General features: G+C 33.3%; 1 protein-coding gene across 1 annotated transcript; it reads right to left on the bottom strand.

Moving 5' to 3' along the window:
* Positions 1-661: 661 nt before the first annotated feature.
* On the bottom strand, positions 662-12545 carry LOC111276064 (uncharacterized). Its single transcript, XM_089754125.1, has 12 exons — positions 12425-12545; positions 10733-12201; positions 8604-8611; positions 7090-7265; positions 6783-6843; positions 6560-6658; positions 5994-6088; positions 5723-5836; positions 5071-5138; positions 3324-3434; positions 1796-2027; positions 662-1310 (listed from the first exon to the last, which is right to left on the bottom strand). Exons 2-12 carry the CDS (start codon positions 12106-12108, stop codon positions 1200-1202), a joined length of 2451 nt encoding a protein of 816 aa, XP_089610251.1. The 5' UTR covers positions 12109-12201; positions 12425-12545; the 3' UTR covers positions 662-1199.
* Between the last annotated feature and the right edge of the window lie 282 nt (positions 12546-12827).

The raw sequence follows: 12827 nt of genomic DNA, 5'->3' as shown, positions 1-12827 counted from the left end.
AGATCAAATATCAAATTATCAATATTTTATATAATACAAATATACAAATTGTCAAGATCAAGATCAAGAGCCTAAAAATTATTCCAAACACAAGGATTAATTTAACATAATAATAAAGGGAAATATAGCAAAAAATAAAAATGAAAAATCTTAAATAAGGTGAAATATGAAAACAAATAAATAAATAAATAAATAAAAATTAAATTTTAAATAATTTAGAAATTACATCACTATTTGTTTTCCCGTTATATTCCTTTTGCAAACTACATGATAGAATTTCAAAAAAAAAAAAAAAATTAAATAACAAACATCTTGAAAATTAGTGAGGAGATTTTTAAAATTGAGGAAAATTTAGAAAAACGTTCGACATAGGTTTTAATTTGCAATTAAATAAAATAAAAAATTGTTCAACATAAGGAGAGAATGGAGAAGGGAATAAAACAAAATAAGAAACAAAAAAAAAAAGGATAAAATTTAAAAATATTTAATGAAATGTTAAAAATATATATAAAAATAATACAATTACAACTGAAGTGTTGATGATGAGAATCCATTATATTTTACTTAATTCTATATATTTATAATTAAATGATACATAAAAGATTTATCTCATGTAAAGCATTTTAATAATAATTAAGAAAAAAGGAAAGTTCAGTGAAGATACTATGAAACTATACTTGGAACAGATGCCATGTAATCTAATATCTTACACATTATATTCGGCAAAGGATTCAAGAACCCAGCAGTCTGCCCTCAAAATAAACTTGACTTTTGAAAGCAAGGTCAACTGCATAGATTCTTGACGCTTTCAGTCTTCTGAATACAAGCATACAACAGAAATTTTGATACCAATTCATATCTATCCATCCATATGAATCATTCAATGGAGAGAACCATTGATTTATGTTGTCCGACTTCTCAAAAACTCTACAAATGGAAACTATATTTCTCTCCAATTATGTCAACTGGATGCAGGTCAAATTTCCTAGTAGCAGGTCAGGCATGGGAATGGCAAGATTTGGTCCTTGAAGGCAAACAAGCAGGCTGTCTCCTTCAGAGCTGGACCTCCATGACGCTTCATTTGTAGTTGGAGTAAAGACTAAATTCAACACTTAAATATTATATTAAAATTAGTAGCTCATTCATGCATTAAAACATAACAAAGGTTAGTACCTGTGATAAAAACACGAAAACAACACCTAATTTGACGATAAAAAATGCACCCGGGCAAGTGTGTACTCTTTTCCAGCTATCCAAACACCTGTTTGTGACCATTGCACATCTTCCCAGTCAATATTCTCCTCCAATACCTGTTTGATCATAACAGGTCCCGATAAGGATTCAACCGAAGAAAACATAAAAGGGTTAATATCACAAATAGTCCCTAAACTATAGTGAAATATTCAATGTAGTATTTGAACTTTAAAAATCTCTAATGTAATACTTAAACTATAAATCTGTTAACTAATATGATACTCTCTCCTAACATAATTAGCTCCAAATGATAACAAATGATAAACAAATAGCCCTCCAAATTCCACATTACGTAATAGGTTCATAGTTCATGTACCATATTAGAAATTTTTAAAATTCAAGTATCACATTGAACATTTCACTATAATTCAAAAACTATTCATGACATATCCCTATTCTACAATATATGGTTATCCAGTAAATTTGAGCATTTTAGTCCATTGGCTTTATAGTAATATCTCAAAGGGTGATTTACATGGTAGATGCTAAAATGGGTAAAGAAACATGCATCTTCAAGAAAGTAAATTCAGAAATAAAGTACCTCTACATGCTCAAGTGGCAGGGGAATTCCAATTGAACGCATAACTTTCTGGGGAAGAGGCTTCTTACAACGAGACCACCTGAAAACATCTATCATAATGTTATCAGAGTCATTCTTTTCACCATTTGATGAATGCGAGTGATGATTTTGAGACTTCTCTGTATCTACTTCATGCCCTTGAGATGCTGATGCAACTTTCACCATTTTCTCTCCAGTAAAACATAGCTCATACCTTCAGATATTAATTTAAAATATTAAAAAACAAGAACATCACCAATAAGTTGTCACATTAAATTATTAGTGCGTGAAAAGTCAATTCTTTTACTTCAGATTTTATAGTTTATATTTAATTTTTTAGATTAAATAATGTATTTTAGTTATATACATTCACTCGGTTTGCCTATGAGATTTTCATAACAATAAGTGATAGGAATTCTGAAATAACTGAAATGTTTTCTGAATAAATCAAATGACCAAATTAATTTATCAGTTTTAATTGAATTTGGTTAACTTGGTTTAGAACTTTCTACAAACCATTAACCATTTCAGCAACTCAAGACTCCAAGAGATGTTTCTCCATAAAAGTACTGCATATATTTTAAACTTAAATATTTGCAAAAAATCCAACGAATAGTGTCTAGCAGTTGAAGTATAAACACCAGATATGAGGCAGACACAAAACATCATAAATGTTCTGGCAAATCACAGTAACAGATATTTGATGTAGAAAAAATAAAGGCAAGAGAGAAGAGAAGAGACTAATCCAACGTGGCCTCTAGTTGGCCTCTTCATCATAAATCAATTGTCTGGATTTCTTGATACTAATAATAATAGGCAAAAACTTAAGAAAGTTATTTCTATGCCATGCCAAGCAAAGGGAAAGATGGAACTCAACAGAAAAGAGGACAGGAGCAGAGAGAAAGTGGGGGAAGAACATCTTGCTCTCAACTATGTTACTCTGCCATCCAACAGTCATATTGCACCTGAGCTTGTAAACATAACTCTTCCTATATTTTTAGGGCCAGTTTTAATTATTCTTAATTGGAATGTTTTCAAGTGATATTCAATTAATTTGTGTTGTTAGAACTAGGTTGAAAATTATGATTCAGGATTTAAAATTTAAATCAGTTTGAGAAAATAAACATCTCAAATATATTATTTGCAGGCTAACACAAGTTTTTTCCACGAGCTGCTCGGAGTTTGATTTATGAGCATAAATGAGCCGAGTAGCCATGGGTTCAAACTCAACTAATTCATTAAACAGGCTGAAATTAATTAGAGTCCCAAGTAGCCCATGAGAGGCTCAATAGCAGCTCTATTAACTTTCATCCCCGGCCACAACAGGTAGTTGATATGATATTAGGTTCCTTTAAGGGTTCTTATCTATATGTTATATACTAGTGAATAACCAACAGCAATGAGAAAAAATGTAAATTAAAAAAATAGAGGATGAAGAAAGGCTAAAATAAGCACTGCAATCATCAATCATGTTGCATAAGCAATTAACAAAATATATAAATAACAATACCTGCACGAATGTGTCTCTAAGTACAGAACTTCACCCTTCTTCAAACGTGCAGATGTATAAAGAGGCTTCTTCAGACCCTTGTCAGCAACTATACTTATACTATACTTAATCCTGTGGAAATGGCAACAGCCATATAAATACTTGATCATGAAAGAACGGAATGATATTAAAACTGAAACAATATCAACAACAAAAACCAAATAGTATAACCAGCTGACGCATGATAAGCAATTAAATACAAGACATTCATGACAAGTCCATACTCAATAAAAGTTCAGGCTCTGTCCAGAGTCAGATACTAAACACCAACCGTTCAGAAATCGCATAGTTGTATATTTGCAGGCAAACCAGAGTGGATCTGTTCTTTTCCATCAGTAGGATTTTATCTATGATTGTAATTATTTATGGATTCCATTATTTCTTTACCACAATTGCCCTAGCCCCTGTAAGTATCATTACTTCAATTGTTCAATTAGACTTGATTATTGAAAAAAAAAAAGGTAGAATTAAGGTTATCTTTCTGCTCTCCCCTATTGACTTCGTTTCTTTCTTTAATTCTCACTTTCTCCTGTCGTCCTTTTTTTCTCCCATTGCTATCTCTACTCTTTTTTTTTTTTTCTGAGGGAGAGGGAATAAAAGAAAAGGTAAACCTTGAGCTTCTGTAAAAGCTAAAATCAGCTTTGAGGCTAAAAGCCTATACTTGAAATCAAAACGTCTGAAAATGCTGTAATAAAAAGTGGTTATATTTCAAATAGAAAACAGAATTTAGTTATTTTGAAATAATTTCAATACAACACTTTCCAAAAACTCTACAAAAACATATATTGCAGTCCAGATATGTCAAATAATCTTTAAATGGTAAACCACAAAAAAGTGTTTTACTTAATTAAATATATCATTTGAGCCCCCTATCCTTTTACTACCATCAATTGAGCCCCATAACTGTTATTTATATTCAATTAAAGCCTTTATTTGAATGGAAAATGCCTAGTTTACCCTTATGTGCCCACTGTTATAACATTGCCACATGGAATTGATGGCATGGAATAATGTGGCATTAGTACATGTGTCAAATATATAAAGAAAACATTTCTTTTATCCCTTTTTTTCCTTTCTTTTTCTTTTTCATTAATGTTATCAGGCAAAATTTATTTCATGTCCTCTATGAAACAAGGAAAAATTTACTCCACATCACAGCAATCTTATCTCAGCTAGCAAAAGAAGTTAACTATCTCATCTACCTGGCATTTTCTATCCAAATAAGCACTCAATTGGTTCAAAATAAATGTTGAATGGCTCAATTGCAATAAGAGGATAGTGGCTTAGATAACAAAGAAATTAAGTATACGGGGCTTATTTTGTATTTTAGCCTTTTAATTTAAACACAATTGAAGCTACATGTAGAATTCAACCTAGCTAAACTAATTCCCTACCTAGGAAGGCAATCTAGACTAGATTTAGAGACTTAACAGATCACAAACTGAACCTGCAGTTATCTTATAATAATTAGTTAACTCATTACCAAACATACTAACAGATACATGTTCAAATCCTATCAAAGGGTTAAGAAACAATCAGTCAGTTATTAGATTACAATTTTAGAAAATTAAGAACCTTAAATTTAAATTTGAAATTGAAACTTCAGTGGTAAAATATCAAGGAATATGTGTATTAAACATGTCCATGTATCTATAAGTATAATGTGAATTTCAAATCAAGACAAGATATCAAAATGAATTGAAGGTACCAAGGCTCATTGCATAGATTGTATTGTATTGTAACTTCTCGTACAAATCTTTGCTGTCGTAAAGCATTCTGAGAATTGAAAAGCATTAAGTAAGCTTATTTGTATTTGATAAACAGAAATACAGCACATTAGACGATTATAGCAGCAATAAATGATCAGTAAGATTCCAAGAACATGAAGTACAAATCTCTATATTCCTTGACTATTTTCTAAATCATTAACTCTCTTAATCAACTGCTGCCAGACAAACTACGCAGATACCATATTAATCAATACCACAACTTAAGAATAAAAGACAACATATCCAACTTATGCAGCAAATTTTGCTACCATTGCATCATATTTGTTGCACACTGGTTTGCATAATACCACACATTGCCTTAATAAATGTACACACACATGTATGCATATAGTTCAAATTGTATGATATTCTAAATGATCATTTTGCTAAGTAGTTGTAAACTTATTTCCTAATTGAGACCATGGTTACAAGTAATGCAGTGCCAAACGATAAGAGTTATAAAAAGTCTTGCGAGGTGACATTTTATGCAAAGCAATACAACCTAAAATTTATAACAATATCTCCATTAAAAAACACAAGACAAACTATAATTGTATCTTCAAGAAATTAGCTGAACAAGGCAGGAAATACCGAAGCTGCTGCCCTCGTAGTCATTGTCCGTTCGACAGCTACAGGAGCAAGGGTAGGCTCCACGGTCGATGAATGTGTAAGGCATGGCTCCAAATCAATGGTTCCACCTCCTTTCTGTATTAAAATATAGCAAATATGTAAGAAGCAAAAGACATAATAATCATTTATTGAATTTTAAATCAAGAAAAAGCAAACCCAAGAAACATTACAAGTTTTTCATGCATCTATGAAAATTGATGGGATAAAGAGAAAAAGATCAGAAACTTGTAACCTTAACAATGCAGCATCGTTCCACACGATAACTACAACCAATTCCAGCTCCCCAAGCACGGGAACGAACATTGTTCCTAAGTTTGGAGGTGTAGCCTAACAAAATTATTGGTGTTATAATGTCAGAAAGATGCATAAAGACAGTTGTCCAATAGAAAATAGCATAAATATAGTACCAGAGAATAAAGAATATAATAATGCATCGCCAGTAGAGCTGTACAAAAGAAAATTAAGAAACTAAAACCAAAAAACAAATCAAACCATGATGTTGGTTCAGCTCAAGTCAATTTTGGTTGACCTCATGGTTCTGGGTTGTGCTACTAGAAAATTCAAATAGTCCGTACTAAACTTAATTGATTTTTTACCGATTTTAAATGCTTATTTATCTTTAAGAGTAATTCTTTGTTTAAGTCCAAAATAGGTTGAACCACAAAATAGAGCTCAGATAGCATTTTATTTTATTCATGCAGTGACTAAATTTATTGTTAATGGAGCTAAGCTTCTGAGGCATATGTTTCTCAATACTAGAATAGTAGAAAAGTAAGATACAGCTGAATTTGGACTTACAATCTTGGGGTGGCAGCACACAAATAGTAGCACGCAACTCTTGGATAGCAGGCGGAGGCGGAGAAGCAGTAGGGCGGCAGTAACCAGTATGCATAAGAACTACAAAGCAACATCACAACATTGCAACATCAATACAAAAATTTTGTATGCTACTAAAAGTTCTATGATTTACATGGCCAAGGAAGCCTAACCCAAAAGATTTCATATTCTCAATACCACATACCAGCAACAAGATCAGAGTCATCTGTGTATATATCAGTTCCCCATAGCTGGCCACCTCTAACCTGCACATAATGCAATTATAAAACTTACAAAGAATGACCATGGCTTTGATAATTCCAAGACATAAAACCATCAAGCTCTCAACATAATGAAGACCTCCTAAGGGACCAACATAAAACAATGCAATCAAAACAGCGAAAATAAATCATGATTAAGAAAAAGTTTTCAGCATTTGTGTGCAAATTGCACAAGAAAAAAGAATAAATCTCAAAAAAAAAAAAAAAAGAAAGACATGTCTTGGGTCTTACCTGGCGATTTGTAGCAGTAACATGCTCAGCGGGTATTCGAATTTCAAGAGTAGGGCCACTTTGAGAGCTTTCACCATTTTTATCAGCTTGAGAGGCTTCATATTCTTTCCACAACTTAATTAGCTCTTGCATACATTCACCAACTTTATAAACAACAGAAGACACTTCAGGTTTACCTGAAACACAAAACATTAAATTATGATAATAAGAAAAAATAAAACCCCTGTGAAATGCCTAAACCTTCTGTTCCGTCAATGACCAGAAACAATCCACTTTAAAATTGCACAGAAAAAGTCACATAAAATAGGGTGAAAAACGAGAAGCAACAATCAACTGAAAGTATTCATCACTAACAAGAGAAACTTACTTCACAGTTTGAAAAACTAAGAGGGAAATACCATCTTCAACTTTCACTTCTTAAAATGATGTGAGTAATGTGATTAATTCTCTCATCTATGCCACTAATTAATCAGAATGACAAGTTGAACATACAACCACCTACTCAATAGTTTCAATGGAATAGAAAAAAAATTAAACAGTTGTTAGAGAACAGTTAGTCTCTCACATTCTCCTTTAATTTTTTTTACTTTGTCTATATAGAGGCAACCCCATTAATTTTCCCACTAGCAGTAAAACATTTCAACAAGGAGGTTTAAGATTATCCCTCACTTAAAAGAAGACCACACTTAGATAACCATGTTATAAACAAGACAACAATTAGATAACCACTGTAATACTGTTCCCTATACACATGAGGCTTGAATACTTTAGAGTTTCTGTCATCTCTAAATCACCCATAGTTCCTTCTAACCATCCTTGGAATCGTAAAAATGCTTATAAACTTTAGTGTTTAGAAACTTCAGATAAGCAACTTGGAATAGAGTAATAATCATCTATACTGATGCTGCCCATTTAATTATTCCAAGCCTTATCTCTTCTAAGTTAAAGCTAGAGTAAATTAATGTAGAAAGGCCTACATAGATCCTACTACAGCCCCCAAATCACATATAACGAAAATCTTTAAGAAGACAAGCATTCCAGTTTTCGTCTATCAAATCAAACATAGACTTCATAATTCATGTATACATATAAATATTCTGTGTCAAAAATGTATAAAACACAAAAATTGCCATGTCACAATTCATCTTGACACACCAAACATAAAACAGATTTTTTTTATTTTTGCCAAACCCAAATATGGTTTTTGTCAAAATCTTAAACCGTGTCGCCTTCATGTCTTTTTTCATACTGTTTTCACATCAGTTCTAAATTTAACAGGTATTCAAATGTCAGTGCACAAGATCAAGCCTAAACTACCACCATAGACGCCACTTCAAACATACAAAACATAAATGTCAAAATGTTAAGCACAGGCCAAGTGAAGCTTTGCAACCCAAATAATTTCTGTTAGATCAGTCTTACTTCACCAGATCATAATGTTCCCTTCAATTGAACATGCAAACAGGATTCGAGCTAAAATTTTGAAATCCAGAATGCATTGGACCAAATCTTACCCTGAGATCTGCAGAGTAAAAAACAAAACCAAGGTTAGAAAGGAAAAATAACAAGGGAAAAATACCAGAGCGAAACTTAATGATAAAGAAAATGAGTAGCCACAGAAATGTCAACCAGTCATCAATAGAATTTCCAGTATATTTAAACTTTGTTTCACTTATAAAGAACTTATGAAAGAGTTAATTTATATTAATGACTGAAAGGTTGCAGATTTCATCAGAATACACGTATCCCTGTAAACAATTAGCATCAATTCCACACCATACAAACTGAGAAACTAAGATGCTGTAGAAGTAATATCAGAAGCTTTGGTTTTTAACAGTATGATCAATAGTAGCACAAATACTTCTAAAACACTTCAAAATACCTATGAAAATAGACAATACAAAAAGACAACTCAATCAACATGCAAGCAATGGTAAATCAATGTCTAAACCAGAAGGGTAGAAAAAGTACTATACAAAAAACTATGTTGCTCAGACTCAGGTACAGGTGTGGGTATGTATTTAACTGTTTGACATTTCAACTATAAGGAATCAAAGACGGGGATACGGCTATAAAGGATCTGAAATGAGGATACGGGGGCGGGGATTCATCCAAATTATTTTATTAAGATGATTAATATATCATTCTTCCAGTAGTTTAACAATTTTTTATGAAAAGAGTATGTATTACTAGTGTTTGGTTTTGAGTATTTAAAAGAAAACAAAATCCTACAAATAACCAACCTCCTTGTTGGCCCATAAAAGTAGATAAATTGAAGCTTAATTGTCTTAATTGACCCCAAACAAGCAAAACCAAGCAAAATGAACCAAATTAACAAAAGAAAAAAACAAGGAATTGGCAGAAAAAAAAGATGAAAAGTAGTCATGTAATTGAACTTAGACTTTCTGACTTTTAAATGCAATTTCCAGCCCCAAAATTTTTAATTATTTTCTCTCCTTTTTCTTATTTGCATTTGGATGTTTCTCCAATCTTCCTTCTTGCATTAGTTTCATTCTCTCTTTCTTCCATCTTTCTTCGTCATCTCCCTAGACGAGTCTGGAGAATCCAACCCAGATCCCACACCCATATCGGTGTTGAGTAGTGTCAACACGGGTACTCCACTGAAAATGCTGAGCCTGAGCGTCAGAGATAGAAAGTGGCAGCACATTGAAAGCGATATATTGATATAATAAGAGTGAGAGAGTGAGGGAGAGAGAGAGAGAGAGATATTTCTTTAATGGAGAAATTTTCTAATGCTAGGCTTTTAAATTTTTTATTCCCATCCCACACTCAAACTATTCATCCAATACTTGTAGATTCCTACCATGTCCATTTCTCAATAAATTATTACCCCTTTTAATCCTTAAATTTATATTAACTTCAGACAGTCTTTTCCATTCTCAATGAGAAAATAAGTAAATCAAATAAATCAATGACCTCAAGGACACCTAGAGAAGAGCAAGCATCATCTAAGTATAACTGTATCATTCTGTTCTGAAGTGGGCTAGAGTATTTAAATATCTGAAAAACCATACTAGTAACCTTTTAGTATAATATCGCTCAAAGTCTGGTTGTGTTGTTATTTCCAAATTATTAATTTAATTGCATTAACATCTGTAACCAATTAATCAAGAATCCTCCATATATGTAGTCTTCGACTACTGTTACAGCATGAAAGATCACAAGAAACAACCAACACCAAAAAAAGAACATCAAATGTGAAAACCAGTGCAGATTCTTCTTAACTGCAAGGACATTGTCCCTCAAATTAATTCATAATTTCTAAAACTTGTTCATAATAAATGCTGAAAATTAAAATTAAAAAAAAAAAATTCATAACCCTGAACTGCCCCTGTGAGATAGAGAAAAATGCAAGTTTTTGTGAAATATTTTTCTCAAGCAAAGATTTCTCCTTTTACTTCACTTAAATTATAATTAAAAAAGCCACTGGATCTAAAAAACAAGTAATAAAGAACAATCAAGGAACCTGCTTAGGAACTTATGCATCAAGTTTAAATAACAAAGGCTACATACACCTGGAGATTTTAAAGAGAATAATTCCACATAACCTGTAAAATAATGCCATGTTAAGTTAAACATGCTTGCAACTAAAACGATCACTAAGAAAAATAGGAAGACATACCCTTCATTGTCCTGAGGTCGGGGCTTAAAACGAGGCTCGCGGTTTCCCACTTGAGGGCTGCCTCTAGGCCGAAGCATCCTTTTACGCTGCTGAACTCCATAATTAAAAGCTTCCCTTTCCCTTTCTGTAGCCCCTTCACCATCTGCACATCCATCATCAGAATCTTTGTCATATAATCTATTGCGCTTTTCAGGTCTGTCTCCTTCTGTGTCACCATCTCTTTCTCTTCTCCTATCTCTAGCTTCTCTATCAACATTTTTCCAGCTATCCAACTCTTTTTGTTTTTTCTGCTCAGACACCTGATTTTCCTGCTCTTGTATTCTAACAGATCCATCTTCCAATTCCTTCTCATTGTTCGATCCTTCTTTCTCCACTCCATTCAATGATTCTCTCTTGATATGATCTTTTTCCCTCTCTTTTGGCCTTTCCTTTTCCTTCAAATCCTTACTTTCTCTCTCCCATCTCTCTGCTTCTCTCTCCTCTCTAGCAGATTCTTTGGCCTCACCACTACCATTACCTACTTGCAAACTGCTCTTACGATCACTTCTTTCCTTATCTCTATCTCCCCAATCTCGATGTTTCCCATCTTTTTTCTTTCTATCCTTGTCTTTAAACCCATCCTCACCTTTTGAATCAAACTTGTTCTCACCAACAGCCTCATGAGCTTCAGCATAATCTCTTTCTTCTGTAGCAGAACCTTCCTTTCCAACCTCAACCTGTCCCCGCAAACTACCACGTTGGATATGCCATTGATCTATGTTGCCAACTGGAGCTTCTGGATATCTTTTTCCTCTATGGTAATCCCTTGGATCCTTCCAACTTGGATGAATACTTGCCCCACCATAAAGATCCTTTTCGACCTTCGCATCACCCTTTGGTTCACTATAATTCTCCCTATCATATTTCAATTCTTTATTCTCATCCCCTCTACCCTCAAATCTACCATCCTTTTCACCCTTCCCACTTTGATACTCCCTCTTTGCAGCCTCACCATAAAACTCCCTCGGATCCACCCTTGTTTCTCGACTCTCAACCCTAACCTCACGATTTTCCTTGGCATCCCGCGACTCCATCCTACTCTCAGAACCACCCTGATGGGAATCCACATGTGAATCACTCAAAACAGTAGACGAAGGCATTCGATACATGGAATGCTGCAGAGGTGACCTTCTATCGGAATCACGAGGCTCAATTCTAGGAATCCTAGGCATTCTACCATCTTGTCCCATCTCATAAGGGGCAGAATGATGGTACTCAGTGGGAACCGAAGATGACGGCATTTTGGGGTAAGTACCAGTATCCTCATGTGGGTATTTAGAAGCAGAAGAAGAATGAGCACCACCTTCTTCATGAGATCTCTTTGGAGGACCACTCATCTTCTCAAATTCACTAACAATTCTTTGAACTTAAATAAAACTCAATACCAAGATTAAAAAAAACAAACACTATTTCCTTAAAATTTTCTCATCCTGCAAAGAAAATAAGCCCAAAACTTTTTCAAAATAAAAACAACCCAAATGTCAAAAAAAAATTAAAAAAAAAAAACAACAATGTTGTAACAGAAAAATATAACATGAAAAACCTAGTAACATGTTTCAGTTACAGAAGAAAGCTGTAACGAGAAAAAAAATGCAGGAAACATAATAATAAGACAAAGAAAAGACAGAAAATTTTGAGGAGAAAAAAGCTAACCTGGTTTTTTTTGTGAAGTGAATTGAAGAGTTAAGTGTTGAAAAGCTGGGGATCGAAGATATATTTCAGTTTCTGGGTGTTTTTCTATTTCAGTTTAAAGAAAGAAACTTTGGATGAATGTGGGGTAATGTTTGAAAGCCAACCCTTTAAAATCGATGTCGTAATTGGCAAGAGGCGAAGGTATTTCTTATTTTATTTTATTTTTAGGAATTTTGTTAAGCCCAAAGAGTTTCCCAGTCAACATGTCCAAAAGGGTGAAGCCCAATACTGATAGAGCAGCCCCATTTCTAAAGCAGAGGATCTTCCAACTGAAGTGATTAGATGAGACCGGTCCAATTTATAAAATATGAAACTTGAATCCAATTGTGTATTTTTTGAAAATTTTAATTACTACCCAAAAGAT

The sequence above is a fragment of the Durio zibethinus genome, chromosome 25 (assembly GCF_047325235.1).
Source record: "Durio zibethinus cultivar Kanyao isolate XHJ-2024 chromosome 25, ASM4732523v1, whole genome shotgun sequence".
In the NCBI taxonomy this organism is placed as follows: Eukaryota; Viridiplantae; Streptophyta; class Magnoliopsida; order Malvales; family Malvaceae; genus Durio; species Durio zibethinus.
The sequence above is the reverse complement of the archived record's forward strand: the minus strand, read 5'-3'. Positions and strand labels throughout refer to the sequence as shown.

What these genes read in the sequence shown, in the direction of transcription:
- LOC111276064 (XM_089754125.1), bottom strand. Translation starts at nt 12,108, where the DNA reads ATGAGTGGTCCTCCAAAGAGATCTCATGAAGAAGGTGGTGCTCATTCT. An exon ending in AATCTATGCAATGAGCCTTG is followed by an intron (nt 3,435 to 5,070) that starts GTACCTTCAATT and finishes CCATTTCCACAG; the next exon opens with GATTAAGTATAGTATAAGTA. An exon ending in TTAGAGACACATTCGTGCAG is followed by an intron (nt 2,028 to 3,323) that starts GTATTGTTATTT and finishes TAATATCTGAAG; the next exon opens with GTATGAGCTATGTTTTACTG.